At 36.2% G+C, this 25,756-nt stretch overlaps 3 protein-coding genes and 1 pseudogene across 3 annotated transcripts; all 4 read right to left on the reverse strand.

Moving 5' to 3' along the window:
• LOC122124232 (olfactory receptor 6C2-like) lies at positions 1-936 on the reverse strand. The gene has a single exon (XM_042698961.1). It carries the CDS (start codon positions 934-936, stop codon positions 1-3), a length of 936 nt encoding a protein of 311 aa, XP_042554895.1.
• A 2,624-nt stretch (positions 937-3,560) lies between these two features.
• On the reverse strand, positions 3,561-5,652 carry LOC122124304 (annotated as a pseudogene).
• A 1,883-nt stretch (positions 5,653-7,535) lies between these two features.
• Positions 7,536-8,471, reverse strand: LOC122124218 (olfactory receptor 6C2-like). The gene has a single exon (XM_042698934.1). The coding sequence runs from the start codon at positions 8,469-8,471 to the stop codon at positions 7,536-7,538; it is 936 nt and encodes a 311-aa protein (XP_042554868.1).
• Positions 8,472-20,541: 12,070 nt separating this feature from the next.
• LOC122124305 (olfactory receptor 6C2-like) lies at positions 20,542-21,486 on the reverse strand. The gene has a single exon (XM_042699039.1). It carries the CDS (start codon positions 21,484-21,486, stop codon positions 20,542-20,544), a length of 945 nt encoding a protein of 314 aa, XP_042554973.1.
• Between the last annotated feature and the right edge of the window lie 4,270 nt (positions 21,487-25,756).

The following is a 25,756-nucleotide window of genomic DNA, read 5'->3' on the forward strand; positions in this document are numbered from 1 at the left end:
TTACTTTCTTAACAACAATGAAATTCTTTTGACTGTGTTATTAAAAGCCTGTTTTACCTGCTTGTTTCTCAAGGTGTAAATGAAAGGGCTCAGCATAGGAGCAATGGAGGTGTTGAGGACAGTCACACCCTTGTTGACAGCCATGGAATCCTTGGCTGAAGGCTTCACATAGATGAAGATGCAGCTGCCATAGGTGATGGAAATCACGATCATGTGGGAAGAACAGGTGGAAAAGGCCTTTTTCCTTTGCTTGGCAGAAGGGAATTGTAGAATGGTCTTAATGATATACATATAAGATAGAACTACACACAATAGGGTCATGACAAAGGTTAAGACAGCACAGACTATAAGCATATGCTCTAAGAGCCAAGTTTGTGAGCATGAGATCTTCAGGAGGGGGTATGAATCACAGATAAAATGGTTGATGACATTAGAGTCACAGAATTCCAGATGTAGGATAAGGCTAAATGGTGGGAATACGATCAACAAGCCAGCTGCCCAGCAACAAAGGACGAGTCTCCTACAGACCCTGCTGTTCATGATGGTCACATAATGCAGGGGTTTGCAGATGGCCACGTAGTGGTCATAGGACATGATGGCCAGCAGAAAGAATTCAGTTACAGCAAAAAGATCAGTAAAAAAAATTTCAGTGATGCAACTGTTATAGGTGATTATCTTGTCCCCTGTTGATAGGTTGTACAGGTATCTGGGAATACAAGCAGATGTGAATGAGATTTCTAAGAAGGAGAACTTTTGTAGGAAATAGTACATGGCAGTTTTGAGTTGTGGGTCCACGATGGTGAGAGAGATGATGGTGAGGTTTCCGGTTACACTCAGCATGTAGGTGAGACACAGAAAGATGAGGAGCACAGCCCTCAGTTGTGGGTCATCAGTCAGGCCCTGGAGGAGGAACGTTGTGACGGTGTGATTTCTCATCATCCACTCCTGACTTCTACTTAGTCTGAAAATCCAGATATTTGGGTGCAATAATAATCAACAGAGCAAAAACATGAAAGTAAAGTCATTTGCATTAAAACTTTGTACTCCATACATATTATCAATTACAGTATCAGTTTAGTATTTACAATTAGTAGTTAACATTTCAAGGTAGAATAAAAAATTTAAGCATATATATGTAACATATAACATATAACATTGTTTTATTATTATTTTATAACACATGAACACATTTAACCAATAATACATTTTATTACATATTATATTATGCTGTATTTGTTACATATTTATTATGTAATATGTACATATTATATTTACATGTACAGTATAGTATAGCTATATATTTTTATTATAAAATACATACAATTGTGTTTTTGAATTAGCATATGGTAGTAATATGAAAATTTTCATGTGCACAGTGAATATTTAACCCATTCATCCCCTTCATTGTATTCACATTTATTCTCTGTTTTTCCCATCTTTTTTCCAAGCATTTGGTGGGATTCATCATGCAGACTTTATGTTCATATGTGATGCACTTCAGTCCCCTTTTCCCTTCAATATCTCCATTTTTTTCCTCTCCTCATGGTGATCAACTCCTACTCACCTCTGATTTTTATTTCCATTTGCTCTCACTTCAAAATATTATTCAGTATTTTTTTTTGTTTTTGGGTTTCTCTTCTTGTGGTGTTAGGGACTGGCCCCAAGTACTTGTGCATGCTAAGTGCTGTACCACTGAAAACATATTCAGCTCCTCAATTACTTTTTTCTCAAACAAAACAATGCTAATTTTTTCTTTTGTGTGTGTCCTGGGACTTGAACTCAGGGTCTGAGCAGTTTTTCTGAGCTTTTTATTTTAATATATATTTTTATTGGAAAGATGCTGTATAAAGGGGTTACATTTCCTATGAGTACATTTCTTATCCAGCATTATTACTTCCTTCTTTGTTTTTCCCCTACCATCCCTTCCCTCTTCCTGAGCTTTTTTGCATTAGTACTCTCTACTTGACCCACAGCTATACTTCCTGTGTTTTGGTGGTTTATTGGAGATAAGAATCTCAGTGACTTTTCTTCCAGGACTGGCTTTGAATTATGATATTCAGAACTCAGCTTCTATAGTTGCTAGATTTTAGGTGTGAGCCATCTGTGCCTAGCTTGACTGCCAATGTTTTTGTGATATGAGGTGTTCTTTGTAAGACAGAGGCTGAATCCTCACTCTCAATCTTATTTTTCTTTAGCTTATTTGTGTTTCCCTTGGTATTTGTCATTCATAAAATTCAAATATATTACAGGTAGTTTGAGTTTCATTTAACGAACTCTTTATCTGTTGATTACATGTTGAAGTCTACATTAGTGCTGGTGGCTAAAGCCTACAATCCTAGAATTTCAGGAGGTTGTAATCTTAAAATGATAGTTCAAAGACAGACAGGGGAAGTAAGTCTCTCTGATTCTTATTTCCAATTAACCAGCAAAAATCTGGAAGGGGTCTGGGCTCAAACCAAACCTCCTTTTCTGGTTCATTGGGTTTAAGAGCCTCATAGATTTCCTGTTTGGTCTGGCTTTGAGCAAAGATCCTTAGATCATGGCCTCCTGAGTAGTTAGCATTGCAGTTGGGAGCAATTGCTGCCCAGTATTGGTGCTTGAGTTGTACTTGGTAAGAAGGCACCGCCTCAAAGGAAACACCACTTGACTCATGACTATCAGCACTTTTTTGTGTTAGTTTTTCTCTCCTCCATGAGGTCTTGTATTTTTTCCTGAGTGCTATGTTTTCTATATAGCTTGGAATAGAAGCATTCACCATTACAAGGATCTATTTATTCAGAAGGGCTCTGACTATGTTTCTGCCCTTCATCTTAAAATATAATCCTCTTGATCTCTACCTTCTGAATATGTGAGATTAGAGATGGGAGCCATCATGTCTATCTAGAATGGACATTTTAAATTATGCAATATTGATACAATTCTCTCACAACTTATCTTATTGCTGCATACATGTTTTACCTGTCATCTTTTCAATTTGTAATATCTAGACTTACTTTCTTGCTGATGTCTTGTGTTGATAGCTGTTTGAATTTCTTTCTCTCTCTCTTTTTCTTTCTTTCTATTTTTCTTTCTTTCTTTACTCCTCCCTCCCTCCCTTCTTTCCTTCCTTCCTTTCTTTTTTTTCTTTTTTTTTTTTGTCTTTGAGTTTGAGCTTTGGGCCTGGGAGCTGTCTCTGAGCTCTTAAGCTCAAGGCAAGCACTCTGCCATATGAGCCACAGTGCCACTTCCAGTTTTTCTGATGATAAGAGATAGGAATCTGGTGGTTGGAGGTAAGAGTCTCATGGAGTTTCCTGCCTGGGCTGGCTTTGAACTGCGATCCTCATCTCTCAGCTTCCTAAGTAGCTAGGATTACAAGTGTGAGCCACTGGCACCTTGCCTCATTTATTTCTTAATATATGCACTTGCTTTGAAGTGTTTTCTTGAACTCCAAATGTGATTTCCAAATTCCCAAACATCCTCATAATGTCAATCATATAACCATATGTGTAAGTGTAAGCACCTTAAGTGTAAATCAGAAACTTTTACTCATCATACTGTATTTTGTTTCTCCCATGTGTTCTTTACAAACGAATACTTTGTAGTTGAATAACAGGTAGTTTGTGCTAGATGTGGAAATAAGCACTTTATGTCAATTATGTGTCTGCAGAAATATGCCCTCCAATGTTCTGTGCTTCTGTCTTTTACTCCTGTGCTTCAGTTTCTAATTCCACTAGAAATATACATTTTTGGCTATTGGTTTATAATTTTTAACTTCCTGAAGTTTCACTTCACTCAAATTATGTTACTTTTGAACAACTTCTTACTCACTTTTTGCTTAATATAGTTGTATTAATACCTATATACTATCCAACAGAACAACAGTCTAAAATACCATGTAATTGTAACTCCTCTGTATGGTATTCTCACAATAAAAAAAAGTCTAAAATAATATTTGAATTAATATCATCTTAGCAATTATTTCTGTAAATTGTAACAATCCAGAAATATCTATTTATTCAAGCTTATTTATTCAGGTTTCAATTGATGTAACAAATGAGAATTTATTATACTTACAGTTCTGGCAGTTAATTGTATCTTTTTATTAGTGGTTTATACTTATTCTCATAGAAAAAATTTTTTTAAAATGAATACTATGTTGAAACCTAACACAATATGACTTCCAGTAACCTAGACATATACCCTTTGCTTGAGACTTCTCTCCATAGTTGATTATGTCGTTTCTCTCCATCCATGAAGAGCCATCATCTATCAGATGAGCAAATAACTTTGGTTTTCTTTCTATCATTGAAAAGTGGGTCCACAGAACTTAGAGCACCTTTGGAATAACATTATGATTTCTCTTGCTTACAGGGAATATTCGCTAATTTTAATTTCTGTTTATATTGTTTGCCAAATCTGTGACCAAGTTGATAAACAAATGAGTCCATGGTAACTCACATTGGAAAACCACTTAATGAACTTGGGGAAAAGCCCAATCTGACTTAGCAGCTATGGGAATACAGCCTGTAGAGACAGGACTGCACTAGAAGCATTGCAAACAGATGGTTAGGAAAACATTAATAAACTAATGAAAACAAATCTAGTCTACTTTTTTTCATTCATTATGTCTTATGACAGCTTATTTATCTATGTCTCCTTTCTTGATTTATCAGATTGTTTAGCAGTGAATAAATTCCATGTTAATATTTTTTCTTTTTTAATATATATTTTTGTTGTAAAGATACTCTACAGAAGGGTTATAGTTACATGAACAAGGTAATGAGTCCATCTCCTATCAAGCATTGTTATCTCCTTCTTTGTTTTTCCCCTACCATCCTTTTCCTCCCCTCCATCTCTCCATCCTCCCCGCCACCCCTGGCAAAGTTGTAAAGTTTATTTTCAACTTAGTGTCTTGTACATTTCATTGTTACAATGGGTTATCCTGTATCCTTATTTTAGCATTTTGTTATTTCCCTTCCCTTCCCCAAATTAGAAAAATGTATATACAAGATATAGGACACTGGAATCAAATACAGTAAGGACTGACACACCCTCGTTGACAGCCATCGAATCCTTGGCTGAAGACTTCACATAGATGAAGATGCAGCTGCCATAGCTGATGGAAATCACAATCATGTGGGAAGAACAGGTGGAAAAGGCCTTTTTCCTTTGCTTGGCAGAAGGCAATTGTAGAATGGTCTTAATGATATACTTGTAAGATAGAACTACACATAATAGGGTTATGATAAAAGTTAATACTGCACTATGACTATCTGCTCTATGACCCATGTTTCTGAGTATGAGATCTTCAGGAAGGAGTATGCATCACAGAAAAAAAATGAACAAAAAAGAACAGTTACAGCAAAAAGATCCATAAAAAAAGTTGAATGGCACAATTGTTATATGTGATTTTGTTGTACCTGTTGATAGGCCGTACAAGTATCTGGGCATACAAGCAGACAAGAAGGAGACTTCTAAGAAGTAGAAATTTTGTAGGAAATAGTACATGGCAGTTTTGAGTTGTGGATCCATGACGATGAGAGAGATGATTGAGAGGTTTCCAGTCACACTCGGTATGTAAGCGAGACATAGAAAGATGAAAACTACAACCTTCAGTTGTGGGTCATCAGTCAGGCCCTGGAGGGAGAAAGTTGTAATCATGTGATTTCTCATCATGGACTCCTGACTTCTACTCAGTCTGCACTGAAAATTCAGATATTAGTGTGGAGTGATAATTACCAGAGCAAAATAACTGAATATACTATCATATGCATTAAAATATTGTATTTATGCATATTATCAAGTATAGTAGCTGTTTAGGTTTATTTCAACTTTGTTGCCTCTATTTTACATATTAATAAAATATTTTTGTGTATTTTTTGATGGTCCTGGGGCTTGAACTCAGGGCCTGAGCTCTGTCCCTGAGCTTCCTTGAGCTCTAAGCTAACGTTCTACCACTTGAGCCACAGTGGCACTTCTGGCTTTTTCTGAGTAATTATTGGTGGTAAGAGTCTCATAGATATTCTTCCCAGCGCTCCCTTCAAACCATGATCCTCAGATCTCAGCCTCATGAGTAGTTAGGCTTACAGGTATGAGCCACCACCACTTTGCTTCCTTTTCTTAAGATATACATGGGCTGGGAAGGTGGCTCAGTGGTAGAGTGCTTGCCTTGCATGCCTGAGGCCCTGGGTTTGATTCCTCAGCACCACATAAGCAAAAAGAAAAAAGCCGGAAGTTTCACTGTGGCTCAAGTGGTAGAGCGCTAGCCTTGAGCTAAAGAGCTGAGGGACAGTGCCCAGGCCAGAGTTCAGGCCCCACGATCGGACTCCCCCACCCAAAAAATTTATACAATATGTTAATAGTGTACATATGATTAAGACAGGGTCTAAGAAGTGTCCAGTGAGTTTTACTGCTGAATTTTTTTTACCCCTGTGCCTCCATTTCTATGTCTCTTATTATACTCCAAAAGGCATATAAACAAAGAAACAAGAAAAAAGGAAGAGAAAACAGCAGTGGCAATACCAAAGAAACCTCTTGTTTAAATTTCATTGAGGTCATTTTGGTAAATATTATTTTGTATGAGCAGATGCACATAGGTGTTGCGCCTTTATGTTCCTCTCCTAAGAGCATCCTCCTTTGATCACATTATGTGTGAATGCCTACAGTCTTGTATGATTTATCATGTCCTTGTATATTTTAGATCTAGTCTCCACATATGAGAGAAATTATTTGCCATTTGTCTCTCTGAGCTTGCCTTACCTCACTTAACATGATTTGTTCTAGGTCCACTCATTTCCCTTCAAATGACATGACATTATTCTTTCTAAAGGTTGTGTTAAATTACATATGTATAGGTACCATATGTTTTGGATCCACTTATATATTGTAGGGCATTTGGGTTCTTTCTACACTTGGCTATTGTGAATATTGCAGCAATGAACATGGATGTGCAAGTATCTTTATGGTATCCTGTGGTGTTCTGGGTAGATGCCGAGGCGTGTTATGTCTGGATTTTAGGGAACATACATATTTATTTTTTGAGGAACCTTCATTCCGCCATTGACAGTGGTTGTGCTAGTTTACATTCCTACAAACAGTGCAATAGGGTTCCTGTTCCCCCACATCCGTGACCATATTTCTTGTTATTCAATTCATGATTTCATTCAATCTGTCTTGGGTGAGATGGAATCTCACTAAAATGTGAGGGATGGAACCAGAGATTTATGGGTTTTTGGTTCTATTCTCAGTGCCAGAAATAGGTTCTGTTATTAAAAATATTCTTCAATAAGTGTAATTACTGAAATCAAAATACATGTTGAGTTTATACATGTTTTGTTTCACTTTATTTGTGGTTTTGCCAAGGATTATCCATAGGCAAGGCCATCCTGTTATTTCCTTGAGTATGTGTATTGTGCATTTTTGTTTGTTTGTTTTCTGAGTCATCTTGGAATTGCTAGGAAAGGATGTGGTCAAAATCCAAAGATAAATGCAGAGGAACTAATGATCTTTACATCAAAACTTTACCTAAAGTTATTATTTTACATTGGTGAATTTCCTTAGTTCTTTAACAACAATGAAATTCTTTTGACTGTGTTACTGAAGGCCTGTTTCACCTGCTTGTTTCTCAAGGTGTAAATGAAGGGGTTCAGCATAGGAGCAATGGAGGTAGTAAGGACAACCACACCCTTGTTGACAGCCATCGAATCCTTGGCTGAAGGCTTCACATAGATAAAGATGCAGCTGCCATAGGTGATGGAAATCACAATCATGTGGGAAGAGCAGGTGGAAAAGGCCTTTTTCCTTTGCTTGGCAGAAGGGAACTGTAGAATGGTCTTAATGATGTACATGTAAGATAGAACTACACATAATAGGGTCATGACAAAGGTTAGCACTGCACTGACTATGACTATCTGCTCTATGAGCCATGTTTGTGAGCATGAGATCTTCAGGAGGGGGTATGCATCACAGAAAAAATGGTCAATGACATTAGAGTCACAGAATTCCAAGCTTAGGCCCAGGGTGAATGGCGGGAGTATGATCAACAAGCCGGCTGCCCAACAACAAAGAACAAGTCTCCTACAGACCCTGCTGTTCATGATGGTCACATAATGCAGGGGTTTGCAGATGGCCACATAGCGGTCATAGGACATGGTGGCCAGCAGAAAGAATTCAGTTACACCAAATAGATCTGTAAAAAATATTTCAGTGATGCAACTGTTATAGGTGATTGTGTTGTCTCCTGTTGATAGGTTGTACAGGTATCTTGGCATACAAGCAGATGTGAATGAGACTTCTAAGAAGGAGAAATTTTGTAGGAAATAGTACATGGCAGTTTTCAGTTGTGGATCCACTATAGTGAGAGAGATGATCGTGAGGTTTCCGGTGACACTCAGCATGTAGGTGAGACACAGAAAGATGAGGAGCACAGCCTTCAGTTGTGGGTCATCAGTCAGGCCCTGGAGGAGGAACGTTGTGACGGTGTGATTTCTCATCATCCACTCCTGACTTCTACTCAGTCTGCACTGCAAATTCAGATATTTTGGTGGAATAGTAATTAATAGAGCAAGAAAACTATGAAAAGATCATCACATGAAGTAAAACATTCTATTATACTTATCAGTTATAGTAGTAGTTTAAGGTTTATAATTCATAGTTATCATTGCAAGGTAGAATTAAAAATTCAAGTATCTATATCATATTCCACAGTTTAAATACATAATGCTACATATTATGGATATTATAACACATTACATATTAATTATACTATTATTTTTAACATACTAACACATATATATTATATAATAATACAATACATAATATTACATATTATACTATATGTGTTATGTATTTACTACATAATATGTATGTATTACATGTATAGATAATATAATATACATATATATTTTATTTTGTACAGTACATGTAATTGTGTTTTTTGTTCATTTTTTATTGTAAAAATACTGTACAGAGGGGTTACAGTTACATGAGCAAGGTAATGAGTACATTTCCTATCAAGCATTGTTACCCCCTCCTTTGTTTTTCCCTTACCATCCCTTACCTCCTTCCCCAACTCCTCCCTCCCCACCTCCCCTACTCCTCCCTCCCACCATCCTCCCCCCCCCACACCTGAAGTTGTAAGGTTCATTTTCAACATAGTGTCTTGTACATCTCATTGTTACAATGGGTCAACCTGAAATTTTTAAACATTTCACTTCCTCTACTTTATTCCCATTTCTTCCCTGTTTTTCCTCTTTTTTCAAAGAATTTGGTGGGATTCATCAGGCTGGTGTTATGTCATGTGCAATGCCCTTCGGTCCCCTTTGTTCCTCAGAATCCCCCTGTTTTCCTCTTTCTGGTGATCATTTCCTAGATAGTCACCTCTTTTATTTATTTCCCATTACTATGGCTTCAAAATCTTATTTAATTTCTTGTTTCTGGGTTTTTCTTTTCTTGTGGTGGTAGAGAGTGAATCCAAGTTCTTGTGCATGTTAAGTGCTGTACCACTGAAGACATATTTCGCTCCTCAATTTGTTTTTTCCCCAAACAAAACTGGCTGCTAGTTTTTTCTTTTGTGTGGGTCCTGGGGATTAAACTCAGGGCCTGGGCATTGTCTCTGATCATTTTTGCTTAAAACTAGCACTGTCCACTTGAGCCACAGTTCTACTTTCAGTGTTTTGGTGGTTAATTGGAGATGAGTCTCAATGACTTTCCTGATTGGGGCTGGCTTTGTACTGTGATCCTCAGAGCCCAACTTCTTGAGTTGTTAGATTGTAGGTCTGAAACATCTGTGCCTGACTTGACTGCTAATGTTTTTGTGATTTGAAGTGTTCTTTGTAACAAAGAGGCTGAATGCTTAACAGCTGAATTTGGGATTTTCTTTAGCCTATATATCTTTTGCATGAAATTTTACCATTCATAAAATTCAAGTATAGAGTTCTTGATTATAGCCATTCTAAACTTGTTCAACTACTTTGGAAAGTAGTATGCGGGTTCCTCAAAAGTCTCCACATGGAGCTCCCCTATGACCCAGCAATCCCACTTTTGGGCATTTACCCAAATGATCACAAACAAGACCATACTAAAGCTCATAGCACAACTATGTTTATTGCAGCCTTATTTACCATAGCTAAGATATGGAACCAACCCAGATGCCCCTCAGTAGATGAATGGATCAAGAAAATGTGGTATATATACACAATGGAATTCTATGCCTCCATCAGAAAGAATGACATTGCCCCATTTGTTAGAAAATGGAAAGACTTGGCAAAAATTATATTAAGGTCCAAAGAAACATAGGTCTCATGGTTTCCCTTATTTGCAATAACTAGTATATGTCTGAGTCAAGCAGAAAAGGTTAGATAAGTTGATGTTAGGGAAATGAACCCCAAGATAAGGACTCAAATCTTTTTTCTTTCTTGGTCTGGTTTCTAACATATTTATAATATATTTCTTTGTTGCTTTGTATTTCCCTCCCTGACGGTATAACCCCTGTTTTCACTGTATTTGATGTTGGTATAATTTGTGGAGGGGAAGGGAAAAAACCAATTGATTAAATAGGGATACAGGTGGACCCACTGCAACAATGAGATGTACAAGACGTTATGTCGACAATGAACTTTACAACTTTGAGTGGGGGCAAGAAAGGAGAAGATGAGAAGGGACGGTAAGGGGAAACAAAGGAGGAGGCTACAATGCTTGATAAGAAATGCACTCATTACCTTGCCCATGTAATTGTAACCCCTCTGTACGGTATTTTCACAATAAAAAATCAAGTATATTACAAATAATTTCAGTTTCATTCTAAAAACTTTTTATGTATTGGTTAAGATGTTGAGGTCTAGACTAGTGCTGGTGTCTGAAGCCTACAATCCTAGCAATTCAGGAGGTTGCAGTCTAAAGGGTGGCAGTTCAAAGACAAGGTAAGTTTGTCAGTCTCTTATTTCCAATCAGCCAACAAAAAGCCAAAAGCAGAGCTTTGGCTCAAACCAAACCTCCATTTACTGTATTTTTCCAGTTCATTGGAATTAAGAGTCCAATAGATTTCCTGTTTGGTCTGACTTTGAACTAAGATCCTCAGATTGTGGCTTCCTGAGATGCTAGGATTGCAGGTGGGAGTCACTGGTGCTCAGTATTGGTGTTTGAGATGCTGTACTTGGTAAGCAGGCACCACCTCAAGTGAAACACTACTTGACCCATGACTCTCAGCACCTTTTTGAGTTATTTTCTCCCCTCACCACTAGGTCTGGTATTGTTTCCTGGGTGCTATGTTTCCTACATTGCTTGAAATAGAGGCATAAATCAATACACCAGTTTATTTGTTGAGACCTTCTCTCACTAACTTTCTGCCCTTCAGATTAAAATACTATCCTCTTGATCTCTGCCTTCTGAACATGTGAGATTAGAGACTAGAGCCATCCTGTCTAGAATAAGCACTTTAAACTATGCAATATTAATACAATTCTCTCACAACTTACCTTTTTGATGCACATGTTTTACCTGTCATCTTTCCAATTTGTTTTTTTTTTTTTTTTGGTCCAGTTGTGGGGCCTGAACTCTGGGCCTGGGCGCTGTCCCTCAGCTCTTTGGCTCAAGACTTAGCGCTCTACCACTTGAGCCACAGTGCCACTTCCGGCTATTTTTCTTTTTGCTTATGTGGTGCTGAGGAATCGAACCCAGGGCCTCAGGCATGCAAGGCAAGCGCTCTACCACTGAGCCACCTTCCCAGCCCATCCAATTTGTAATATCTAGACAGTTATTTCCTTGCTAATGTCTCTTGTATTGATTTACTTCTTACCTTATGCACTTTCTTTGAGTAGTATTTTCTTGAACTGCAAATATGATTTCAAATCTCCTCATAATATCAATCATATAACCAAATGCACCCTAAATATAAGTCAGAAATGAAACTGTATTTTGTTTCTCTCATGTGTTCTTTACAAACTAGTGTACTGGAGTTAGAAAACCTGTGGTTTCATTGCAACAATGAGATGTACAAGTCGTTATGTCGAAAATGAACTTTACAACTTTGGTGGCGGGGGAGAGGGGAGGGAAAGATGGGGTGAGGGGAAGCGGGGGCGAGGATGGGAAGGGATGGGAAGGGGAAACAAAGGAGGAGGCTACAATGCTTGATAAGAAATGTACTCATTATCTTGCCCATGTAATTGTAACCCCTCTGTACAGTATTTCCACAATAAAAAAATAAAAAAGAAAATACAAACTAAAAAAAACCTGTAGTTTATGCTAACTGCAGATATAGGTACTTTATGTCAATTGTGTATCTGTAGAAATATTCCCTCCAAGGCTCTATGCTTCTACCTTCTATTCCAGTGCCTCAGTTGCTAATTCCACTAGAAATACACATACTTTGCCATTGGCTTCTAATTTTTGGCTTCCTGAAGTTTCACAGCACTCAAATTATGCTACTTTTGAATGACTTCCTACTCATTTTTTGCTGAATATAATTGCATCAATGACTTTATACTATCCAACATAAAAGTACTCTAAACTGGTGTTTGAATTAATATCATCTTCAGATGATATTTCTAAATTATTTAGAAATATCTATTTTTTCAAAAGACAAGTCCCCCAAAATGTAACAAATGAAGGAATTTATATTAATTGTAACCTTCTATTAGACGTTTACAATTATTCTTGAAGCTATAATTTCAAAATAAATATTATGTTGAGCACTAACATGATAGGATTACTAGTAGTTTAGGAATACACTCTTTGCTTGAGATTTCTCTCTCTTTGGCTTTCTTTCTATCATTGAAAAGTGGATCCTCTGAGCTCTTAGTTCCTTTGAAATAGTAGGTGTTATGATTCGTTTTGCTTAGTAGGAAGATTTTCAAATTATGTTTTATATTTATATTATTTGCCAAATCTTTAACCGAGTTAAAAAACAAAGGAATCCATGGTAACTCACGTTGAACAAAACCACTAAATGAACTTGGTGAAAATCCAATCTGCCTTAGTAGCTGTGGGAACACGGCCTGTAGAGACAGGAGAAAGTACCAGGAGCATTGCAAACAGATTCTTAGGAAAACATTAAGAACCTAATGACAAACAAATCTAGTCCATTTCTTTTCATTCATTCCTGTGTTGAAAGACAGCAAAAGTCTCTAGGTATCCTTTCCTGTTTATCAGTTTGTTTAACAGTGAATAAATTCCATGTTAATACTTCAAAACTACCATTTGGTTATACTTTCATTATGTTTTACTCATCAGACTAACTATAAAACCTGTTCAGTCATACTTAATAATTAATTGCAGCATACATTCCTAAGTTTAAAAACTAAGCATTCTATAAGAGGTCTGATACACATTTTTTCATGCATTCACATTTTTGATATTTAAAGTTTAATACCCCCAAATCTCTCAGACTCTTAGTAGTCTATATGATTTGAAATCCATCCTTTTGGATTTCAATTTTTGACATATCATTTCTCCCAGAACAGAATTAAAGCAGGATCTATTTTATGAGAATATCATGTATTAAATAAATTTATCTTACAAGTATTATGAAGTTTGAAATTCATTTAACATACATATATTCTTATTGACATCAGTTTTACTCAGCAACTCCTAACTGTATAATTTTGATGTATGCATGTGGTGTAGAATGGTTAAAGCAACCAGATCATTTTTCTTTCTTCATTTTGGATGAAGGATTTGAATTTACTGTCTTAGCTGTTTTGTAATGTGTGAGAGATTGTCTATGAGTACATTCAACTTACTGTTGAGTAGATGTCAAAACTTATTTCTCTTGTCCAACTGAAACTTTGTATCCACTGACCAAGAACAGCAGAAAGAATATTATTGTTTGCCTCTGGCTGTGGAGAAATGTAGAAGGCAATAAATGATGAGTAATTGCTGTAAGTACAAGATTTAGCCTATTTATGTTTTCCTTGAAGTTTTGTCATTCATAGAGTTCAAGTACATCGCACACAGTTTGAGTTTCACTTTATAAACTCTTTATTGGTGAATATTTGAGATTTAGACTAGTGCAGGTGACTAACACCTGAAATCCTTTCAATTCAGGAGGTTGTCATATTTTTTTTAAATTTAAATTTTATTGTAAAGGTGATCTACAGAGGGGGCCACAGTTACGTAACTAAGACAATGAGCGCATTTCTTTTTGAACACTTCCTCCACCCCCTTCCTTTCATCCAAGTTGTAAATTTATTTCCAACATAATATCTAGTGAGTATCCTTGTTGACTTCATTCTCCCTTTATCCCACTGTTTCTGTGCTTCCCCTTTCCTTCCCCAAATCATATAAATTTAAATCCAAGACAAAGCATACAGAAATTAAAAACAGTGACAACAGGGGATATACCAAAAGAAATAAAAGAAAGAGAAAAAAGAAATAACTTCAAGCCATACAATAGAAAAACCTCTTGTTTCCATTTTTTGGAGTTCACTTTGATAAGCATCATTTTATGTGGTCATATGCACATAGCTATTGAGCTCCTATGATCCTCTCCTAGGAATATCCTTTTTCTTATGCTGATATTTAATTGATTGATCATGTCCAATTGTAATTATTTCTTTTGCTGTCCATTTACTTGTAATTTTAGGCACATTTTAATTATTAGAAATTAGAGAAACCATGCAACCTATGTTTCTTTGGGTCTGTCTTACTTTGCTTAATATAATTTTTTCCAAGTCTTTCTATTTCCTTACAAATGGGACAATGTCACTTTTTTTTCTGATGGAAGCATAGAATTCCATTGTGTATATATACTACATTTTCCTGATCCATTCATCCACTGGGGGGCATCTGGGTTGATTCCATATCTTGGCTAGGGTAAACAATGCTGCAATGAACATGGTTGTGAGTGTGGCATTAGTATAACCTGGTTTGTGGTCACTGGATAGATACTCAGGAGTGGGATTGTTTGGTTTTTTGATGAACATGAGGTTTTATCTTGAGGATGGGAGTTTAAAGCCAGCCTGGACAGGGAGGTCTGTAAGATTATTTATTATCTCCAGTTAACCACCAAAAGTGGAGCTGTGCCTCAAATGGTAGAGCATCAACTTTGACCAAAAAAGTTCAGGGACAATGTTCAGACCCTGAGTTTAAGCCCCAAGAGTAGCACACACACACACACACACACACACACACACACACACACACACACACACACACACACACACACACACAAGTTGTTGAGGTCTAGTCAATAAATTATAAAAATTTATGTTTTCTTTATAATGTTTTTCTTTAGTATCCCTCTAGTTTTCCCTCATCATTTTAATCTTAAAATTGCAGTTCTACTTTTTTCCTGTTTTGGTACTGAAGGAATTGAATATTGTGAGGACAATACAATTTATGGTATAGGATGTTAGTTTTGGCATAAAACATACTCCTGACAAAACCCACTACATTTGATTTTAGTTTTCTGCTTGTTTAAGTTTGGTACCTACTTTAAAATGCTGTAATTCATTTCCCTAAGCCCCAAATACTACATTTAATCTCTTTTTAATGTATTAAACTTAAACATGCTTAAGCAGATATTGAATAACATTTCCACAAGTACAGATTGATTTCACTTTTTTATTTCTCATGATCCCATTTTGTTTATGTTGTTACTGTTTCACTATTTTATAATGGAAGGAAAATTATCCTTCATACCTATATTATGCTAAAAAGTTAGTGAACATATAAGATGCTTATAATAGTACCTGGCTGAAAGTGGATAAGAAACTATTAACTATTTCTATTGTCTTGGTCTACAAGGGTTTTTCTTTTTGTTGGTTAACATATATTTGATCTTCACTGAGATTGTGTGTTTTCTCTATGATTTTAAAGTGAAAATGATGAAAATTTATCTTTCCATAACTTTTTCACTCAAGGCTGGTACTCTATCGCTTGAATCAAACCTATACTTGCAGCAATTTGCTGGCTAATTGGAGTTAAGAGTGTCATGGAATTCCTGTTTGGTCTAACTTTGAACCCAGATAATCAGATCTTGGCCTCCTGAATAGCTAGGTTTACAGGTGTGAGCCGCTGGTCCTCAGGTTTGTTTTGGTGGTAGAGGTGCTGTACTTGGTAAGCAGGTACCACATCAAATGATAGATCACTTGACCCATGACCTCAAAACTTTGTTTTGTTGGTCATGGGTCTTGAACTCAGGGCTTGGATATTATCCCTGAGCTATTTTGCTCAAGGCTAGAGCTCTACTACTTTGAACTACAGTGTAACTTCCAGTTTTCTGGTAGTTAATCGGAGAGGCAAGTCTCACAGACTTTCCTGCTCAGGCTGTCTTTGAACTGTGATGCTAGATCTCAGCCTCCTGAATAGCTAGGATTATAGGCGTGAACTAGCACCTGGCTTGTCAGCAGTTTTTTTGTTTCAGTTTTTTCTTCTTTACCTCCATGGAGTTTGTATTTTTTCCTGGGTGTTATATTTCCTAGCTTGGAATAGAGGCATTCACCAATATATCAGTTTATTTGTTGAGATGGACTTGGGCTAATTTTCTGCCCTTCACCTTAAGCTACAATTTTCTTGATTTCAGCCTTCTGAACATCTGTAATTACAGGTGTGAGTCATCATGTCTGTGTAGAATGGGTATTTTAAAATACACAACAGAGACATAATTCTCTCACAACTTACCTTATTGCTGCATACATGATTTAACTGTCACCAATTTGTAATTTCAAGACACTTACTTTCTTGTTGATGTCTCTTGTGTTGATAGCAGTTTGAATTTATTTATCTCTTAACACATGCACTTGCTCTTGGTAGCATTTTCTGGAACTCCAAATATGATTTCCAATTTCCCAAATGTCCACATAATGGCAATCATACAATCAAATGTACCCTAAGCATAAGTCAAAAACTTTTGCTCATCACACTATTTTGTTTCTCCCATGTGTTCTTTGTAAACTATTTGGTGTACCTAGATAACCTGTAGTTTATGCTAAAGAAATAAGCACTTTATATCAATTATGGGTTTGCAGAAATATTTCTCCAATACTCTGTGTTTCTACCTTCCACTCCTGTGCTTCAGCCTCTAATTCCACTAGAAATACATGTATATGGCCATCAGTTTCTAGCTTTTAATTTCTTGAAGTTTCACAGCACTCAAATTATGCTACTTTTGGATGACTTCTTACTCATTTTTTGCTTAATATAGTTGTATCAATGCCTATTTACTATTCAGCATAAAATAGTCTAAAAATAGTGTTTGAGTTAATATCATCTTAAGAATTCCTTTCCTAAATTCTAACAATCTGAGAAGATCTATTTTTTTAAAAACTTATTTATTCAGGTCTAAAAATATAATAAATGATAGAATTTATTATACTTACATTTCTGTTAGTTTACTGTATCTTTCTTTTAGTGGATTACAAATATTCTTAAAGAAAAAGTTTAAATTGAATATTATATTGAACATTAACATAATAGGAGTTCAGGTACCCTAGTAATTCATCTTGTGCTTAAGATTTCTCTCTCAAATTGATTACATTAGCTTTCTCTCCATCCTTTTAGAGCCAACATGAATCAGGCCAGGAAACAGCTTTGGTTTTCTTTCTATCATTGAGAAGTGAGTCCACAGAGCTGTGGTACCTTTGGAATAATGTGTGTTGTGATTTCTTTGTTTAGCGAGAAGATCCTCTAATTTCCGTGTTTATACTATTTTCCAAATCTGTAACCAAGTTAATAAAAAAGGAGTCCATGGTAACTCATGCTGAAAAATCTCTGATGAACTTGGGGAAAAAGCCAATCTGCCTCAGAGTCATGGGAACATGGCCCATAGAGACCGGAGAAAGCACCAGGAAAATTGCAAACAGTTGTTAAGAAAACATTAAGAATGTAATGAAAACAAATCTAGTCCACTTTCTTGCCATCCAGAGTGGTTGTACTAGTTTACATTCCCACCAGCAGTGCACTAGGGTTCCTTTTACCCATATCACTGCCAACATTTGTTGTTGTTTGATTTTACAATATTGGCTAATCTAACTGGGGTAAGATGCAATCTCACTAAAATGTGAGGAATGAAAGTTACTTGAGCTGATCTGAAACTTTGGCAAAGTAGCAAGGTCTAAAAATTAACGCATAAAACTAGTAGCTTTTCTATATGCCAACAATGAGAAGAATAAGACAAATAAATACAGGAGTTCCATTTCTAATAGCCTCAAAAATACCTAGGAATTATCTTATCTAAAGATTGAAGGACATCTATGATGAAAAATCTGAAAAAGGAAATTAAAGCAGAGTGTAGAAAGTGGAAAAACCTCCCGTGTTTATGGATTAAAGGATTAACATAATCACAATGGAAATACTGCCCACAGCTATCTACAAATTCATTGAAATACCCATCAAAGTGACAACAACATTCTTTAGCAATATAGAAGAAGCAACCCCCAAATTCATATGGAATAATAGCAGAACAATCCTTACCAGGAAGAACAGTGCTGGAGGAATATCAATATGAAGCTTCAAACTGTATTACAAAGCTGTACTAATAAAAATAGATTGGTATTGGCACAAGTATAGGACCAATGGAATAGAATAGAAGACCCAGAAATGAACCCACAGAACCAAACCACTCAATATTTAATAAGGGAGCAAAAAACACAAGATAGAAAAAGACAGACTCTCCAACAAATAGTGTTGGCAGAATTGGCTATACACATTCAGAAAGCTGAAGTTAGATCCTTATATATCACCCTGCATTAGAATCAATTTCAAATGGATCAAAGACCTCAATGTAAGATCAGAGACCCTGAAAATATTACAGGAAGGGATAGGGGAAACACTAAAGCTCCTTGGCACAGGTTAAAACTTCAAAAGATCCAGAATCACAACAAATCAAAGAAAGATTGGATAAATGGGATTGCATCAAACAGATGAGTTTCTGCATGGCAAAGGACATAGCTAGCAGGACAAATAGAAAGCCCAAGAATGGGAGAAGGTCTTTAGTAGCAATGTATCCGAAAAGGGCCTCATGTGTAAAATATACTCAGAGCTCAGAAAATTAAACCTCCCAAAAACAAATCCTCAAAGAAACAACAATCCAATTAATAAATGGTCTAAAGACTTAAAAAGAGACTTTGCTTAGGAAGAAATAAGAATGGCCAATAGAAACATGAAGAGATGTTCAGCATCTCTGGCCATAAAATAAATGCAAATCCAAACAACATTGAGATTCCATTTCACTCCAGTTAGAATGACCATTATCAAGAAAACTACCAATAATAAATTTGGTAGGGATGTGGCCAAAAGGAAATGCTAAGGAACACTGTTGGTGAGAATGTAATGTTCAACCACTCTGGAAAGCATTGTGGAGGTTCCTAAAAAGACTAGACAAAGAGCCTCCCTATGACCCAGCATCTCACTCCTGGTCATCTATCCAGTTGACCACAAACCATGCTACACTAAAGCCACCAGCAAAACCATGTTCATTGCAGCATTGTTTATCACAGTCAAGATATGGAATCGACCTAGATGCCCCTCAGCAGAGGACTGAATCAAGAAAATGTGGTATATATACACAATGGAATTTTATGTTTCCATAAGAATGAATGACATTGACCGATTTGTAAGGAAATGGAAAGACTTGGAAAAAATTATATTGAGAAAAGTAAACTAGATCCAAAGAAACATAGGCTACATGGTGTTCCTCATTTGTAATAATTAGAATGTGCCTATAAATGTATAAGTAAACCCAATGGATAGCAAAAGACAAATCATTACACTTAGACATGACTAATGAAACATTTGTCTAAACATTAACACAGTGACACTAAAGAAGGACATTTTTAGGAGAGGATCACAAGGGCTTAATAGTTATGTGTATATGATCTTATAGAATGATGTTTAGCAAAATGAACTCCAAGAAATGGAAGCAATATTTTTTATTGTACTGTTCCCACTTCTTTTTTTCCTTTTCCTTTCCTTTTTCTTTGGTTTATTCCCTTCTATAACTGTTTTTGATTTCTGAAGCTTTTGTCTTGTATATAAGTTTATCTGATTTGGGGAGGAGAAGGGGAAACACAGAAACAGTGGGACAAAAGGTGAATCAATTCAGGAGTGAAACATAGTAGACTATATTGGAAAATAACTCTGCAACTTGTTGGGGAGGGAAGTTGGGAGGGGAAAAATTGGGAGACAATGAAGGTGAAGGTGACACTATCAAAAGGAAATGTGCTAATTACCTGACTTATGTAAGTGTAAACTTTTCTCTACATCACCTTTACAACAAAATTAAAGCAAATAAAATGTCAGGGATGGAAGAAGCACCAGAGTTTTATGGGTTTTGTATTCTGTCCTCAATGCCTGAAGTAGAGTCGAGTATTAAGAATATTTTCCTATAAGCATAATTACCCAAATCAAAATACATGATGTGTTTATTGATTTTGTTTCATGTTATTAGTGATTTTTGCCAGGTCTCCTTGATATGTACAGTCATTCTGTTGTTTCTTTGTGTTTTGTGTTTTCTTTTAGAGTCACTTTGAAATTACTAAGAAAAGCCTGAGGTACAAATTCAGAGATACATGCATGGAAGCCATGCTCTTTTGATCAAAACTTACCTAAAGTTTTGTTTTACATTGGTTAAGTTCCTTGCTTCCTTAAAAACAGTGAAATTCTTTTGAGTGTGTTATTGAAGGCCTGTTTTACCTGCTTGTTTCTCAAGGTGTAAATGAAGGGGTTTAGCATAGGAGCGATGGAGGTGGTAAGGATGGACACACCCTTGTTGATTGCCATCGAATCCTGGGCTGAAGGCTTCACATAGATGAAGATGCAGCTGCCATAGGTGATGGAAATCACAATCATATGGGAAGAGCAGGTGGAAAAGGCCTTTTTTCTTTGCTTGGCAGAAGGGAACTGTAGAATGGTCTTAATGATGTACATGTAAGATAGAACCACACATAATAGGGTCATGACAAAAGTTAACACAGCACAAACTATGACCATCTGCTCTATGAGCCATGTTTCTGAGCATGAGATTTTCAGGAGAGGGTATACATCACAGAAAAAATGGTTAATAACTTTGGAGTCACAGAATTCCAGCTTTAGGTCCAGGGTAAATGGTGGGAGTATGATCAACAAGCCAACTGCCCAGCAACAAAGGACTAGTCTCCTACAGACCCTGCTGTTCATGATGCTCACATAATGCAGGGGTTTGCAGATGGCCACATAGCGGTCATAGGACATGGTGGCCAGTAGAAAGAATTCTGTTACAGCAAAAAGATCAATAAAAAAAATTTCAGTGATGCAACTATTATAGGTGATTGTGTTGTCCCCTGTCGATAGGCTGTACAAGTATCTGGGAATACAAGCAGATGTGAATGAGATTTCTAAGAAGGAGAAATTTTGTAGGAAATAGTACATGGCAGTTTTGAGTTGTGGATCCACGATGGTGAGAGAGATGATCATGAGGTTTCCAATTATGCTCAATATGTAGGTGAGACACAGAAAGATGAAAACAACAACCATTAGTTGTGGGTCATCAGTCAGCCCCAGGAGGAGGAACGTTGTGACGGTGTGATTTCTCATCATGGACTCCTGACTTCTACTCAGTCTGCACTGAAAATCCAGATATGTGGGTGGAATGGTAATTAACTGAGCAAGAAAACTTATGGAAATAATGTCACATGCATTTAAATATTCCATTTACGCATGTTATTAATTAGACCAGGAGGTTAGGCTGAATAATTCATAGTTGTCATTTCAAGAGAGAATTAGAAATTCAAGTATCCATATCATTCTAAAATTCAAATATACAATATTATAGTATGTTAAAATAACTATTGCAACATATATTACAACATTTTACATATACATTATAGAATTATTTTGTGAATCAATAATATATATAGTATATCATAACATAAAATAGCATGTTTATGTCATATTGTGCTATGTGTTTTATATTATATATGTACATCATATAAAATGGACATATAAAATATATAGCATACATATATATTTTATATTGTATAATATATAAAATTTTGTTTTTCAATTAGCATGTGTTGATAATTGGGAAATGTAAGTGTACACAGTGCATTTTCAACATAGTCATCTCCTCCACCATATTACCACTTCTTCCCTTTATTCCCATCTCTTTTCCAAGTATTTGGTGGTATTCATAAGGCTGATTTTATGTTTGTATGCAATGCCCTTCAGTCCCCTTTGCCCCTCAGAATCCCCATTTTTTCCCTTCCTTCCTGTTATCGTCTCTTACATTGTTACCTCTCGCTGTTATTTCCAATTAGTATTACTCCAAAATCTTATTTAATTTCTTGTTTCTGGGTTTCTATTTCTTGTAGTGCTAGATATTGATCCCAAGTTCTTGTGCATGCTAAGTGTTGTACCATTGAAAACATGTTTTGTTCCTCAGTTTATTTTTTTCTCAAACAAAACTGACTGCTAGGTTTTTCTTTTGTGCAGGTCATGGGCTTGAACTCATGGCCTGGATATTGTCCCTGAGCTTCATTTTTTAAGGTTAGCACTCTCCAGTTGAGTCACAGCTCTACTTTCAGTTTTTGGTGGTTAATTGGAGATAAGAATCTTATGGACTTTCCTACCTATACTGGCTTTGAACTGTGATCCTCAGAACTTAGCTTCCTGAGTTGCTAGATTATAGGTTTGAGCCATCTGTGCCTGGTTTTGACTGCTAATACTTTGTTTGTTTTTTTTTTTAATATATTTTTTTAATTGTAAAGATACTGTACAGAAGAGTTTACAGTTACATGAGCAAGGTAATGAGTCCATTTCTTTCTTTCTTTCTTTCTTTTTTTTTTTGTCAGTCCCGGGGCATGAACTCAGGGCCTGGCCTCTGTTCCTCAGCTTCTTTTGCTCAAGGCTTGGCATTCTACTATTTGAGCCACAGTGCCACTTCTGGCATTTTCTGTGTATGTGGTACAGAGGAATTGAACCCAGGGCTTCATGCATGCTAGGCAAGCATTCTACCACTGAGCCACCTTCCCAGTCATGAGTCCATTTCTTATTGAGCATTGTTACACCCTCCTTTATATTTCTCCTACCATTCCTTTCCTCCCCACCTCCCCAACTTCTCCCTCCCCTCTCCACCTGCCCCCAAAATTGTAAAGTTTGTTTTCAACATACTGTCTTGTACATCTCATTGTTACAATGGGTTATCCTGTATCCTTATTTCACCATTTTGTTATTTCCCATCCCCTCCTCAAATTAGAAAAATGTATATACAAGATGTAGGGCACCAGAATCAAATACAGTGACAACAGGGGTTGTACCATGGGGGAAGAACATAGAAAAGAAACAAAAATATTACATAGTACATTATAAGAGCTCCCCTATGACCCAGCAATCCCACTTTTAAGCATTTACCCAAACAATCACAAACAAGGCCATACTGAAGCTACAAGTACAACTATGTTTATTGCAACATTATTTACCATAGCTAAGATATGGAACCAACCCAGATGCCCCTCAGTAGATGAATGGATCAAGAAAATGTGGTATATATACACAATGGAATTCTATGCCTCCATCAGAAAGAATGACATTGCCCCATTTGTTAGGAAATGGAAAGACTTGGAAAAAATTGTATTAAGTGAAGTAAGCCAGACTCAAAGAAACATAGATCCCATGGTTTCCCCTTATCTGTAATGACTGGTATATGTCTAGGACAAGCAGAAGAGGTCAAAAGCTATGTACATATGACCATATAAGATGATGGTAAGCAAAATTAACCCCACAATGGGGACACAAGAGGTTTTATCTTTGTTGCTGTTTTCTTAATGACTGCTAATACTTTGTGATACGAATTGTTCATCAGCATAAGCTGAATCTTGAATTTTATGTAGCCTATTTATATTTCCCTTGAAATTCCATCATTTATAAAATGCAAGTATATTACAAGCCATGTGAGTTTCATTCTACAAACTCTTTATATATTGGTTAAGATGTTGAAGTGTATACTAGTGGTGTCTAAAGCCTACAATCCTAGCAATTCAGGAGTTTGTAGTCTTAATTATGGCAGTTCAAAGACAGCCAGGGCAGGAAAATCTATGAGATTTAGTTCCAATGAACCAGTAAAATGCTGGACGTAGAACTTTGGCTGAAACCAAACCTCTTATTCTAGCATTTTTCCCATTCATTGGATTTAAGAGTCTCATGGAATTACTGTTAGGTCTGCCTTTGAAGATCCTCAGATCATGACCTCCTGAGTAACTAAGATTGCTGGTGAGAGCCACCATGCTCCATGCTCCATGCTCCATATTGGTGGTTGAGATAATGCACTTGGTAAGCAGGCATCACCTCAAGTGAAACACCACTAGACACATGTCTCTCAGCACATTTATGTTTTAGTGTTTTCTTCTGATGACGTGTGATCTTGTATTTTCTCCTAGGCACCATGTTTCCTACATAGCTTGTAATGAGGCCTTTACCAGTCTATCAGCTTATTTGTTGAGATGGACTTTGGCTAACTTTCTGCCCTTCACTTTACATACAATTCTCTCCATCTCAGCCTTTTGAATACTTGAGATTACAGGTATGGCCCACTGTGTCTGTCTAAAATGGGCATTTTAAACTATGCGATATTAATATAATTCTCTCACAACTGACCTTATTGCTGCATACATGTTTTACTTGTCATCTTTCCAATTTGCAAATTCGAGACAGTTATTTTCTTGCTGATGTCTCTGGTGTTGATAGCTGTTTGAATTCATTTATTTCCATTTTTTGGAAACTAATAGTATGCATTTATTAATAGTAAATACATGGCTTTCTTTTTTATTTAAAGCAAATAAATCATATCAAAGTTATACAAAATGAGAGAAAGTGATTGGATTTGGAAAGAGCTAAGTGTTTCCATTTTCTTGTTGTTGTGAATTCATTTATTTCTTCACATATGCACTTGCTTTGAGTAGGATTTTCTTGAGCTCCAAATATGATTTCCGAATTCCTAAATATCCTTGTAATGTCATTTATATAACCAAATATACCCTAATTATAAGTCAGAAATGCATCTTTTGATCTTCACACTGTATTTTGTTTCTTCCATGGCTTTCTTTACAAGCTAGTGTTCTGGAGTTAGAGAACTTGTAGTTTATGCTAGATACAGAAATAAGCACTTTATGTCAAATATCTCTCAGCAGAAATATTCTCTCCAGTACTATGCGTTTCTAAGTTCCACTCCTGTGCCTCAGTCTCTAATTCCAATAGAAATACATATACTTGGCCATTTGGTTTCTAATTTTTAGCTTCCCAAAATTTCATAGCACCCAAATTATGCTACTTTTGAATGACTTCTTACTCATATTTTGCTTAATATCCAACATAAAAACACTCTAATGTTTGAATTAATATCATCCTAGGCATTCCTTTCCTAAATTGTAGCATCTGGAAAGATATATTTATTCAAGGCTTATTTATTAAGATCTCAAGAAATGTAACAAATGATAGAATTTATTATACTTACACTGCCGGCAGTTAATTGTATCTTTCTATTAGTGGTTTACAATTACTCTTAGAGAAAAAAATTTAAAATGAATATTATATTGTACACTAACATGATATGACTCCTAGAAGTCTAGGAATATACCTTTGCTTGAGATTTTTCTCTAATTGATTGCATCAACTTTCTATCCATGGAGAGCCATCATCAGTCGGGTGAACAAACAGCTTTGGTTTTTTTTTTTGTCTTTGAAAAGTGGGTCCACAAAGCTCATGGTACCTTTGGAATAGGGGTGCTATGATTTCTTGTTTAGCGGGAAGATTTTCAAATGATAAGTTCCATATTTATACTATTTTCCAAATCTGTAACCAAGTTAATAAA

This window comes from Dipodomys spectabilis, unplaced genomic scaffold (assembly GCF_019054845.1).
Source record: "Dipodomys spectabilis isolate Male_0828 unplaced genomic scaffold, ASM1905484v1 ptg000234l, whole genome shotgun sequence".
Taxonomy (NCBI): Eukaryota; Metazoa; Chordata; class Mammalia; order Rodentia; family Heteromyidae; genus Dipodomys; species Dipodomys spectabilis.

Excerpts from the sequence above, each read along its gene's own strand:
- LOC122124232 (XM_042698961.1), bottom strand. The coding sequence starts at position 936 with ATGAGAAATCACACCGTCACAACGTTCCTCCTCCAGGGCCTGACTGAT.
- LOC122124218 (XM_042698934.1), bottom strand. The coding sequence starts at position 8,471 with ATGAGAAATCACACCGTCACAACGTTCCTCCTCCAGGGCCTGACTGAT.
- LOC122124305 (XM_042699039.1), bottom strand. The coding sequence starts at position 21,486 with ATGAGAAATCACACCGTCACAACGTTCCTCCTCCTGGGGCTGACTGAT.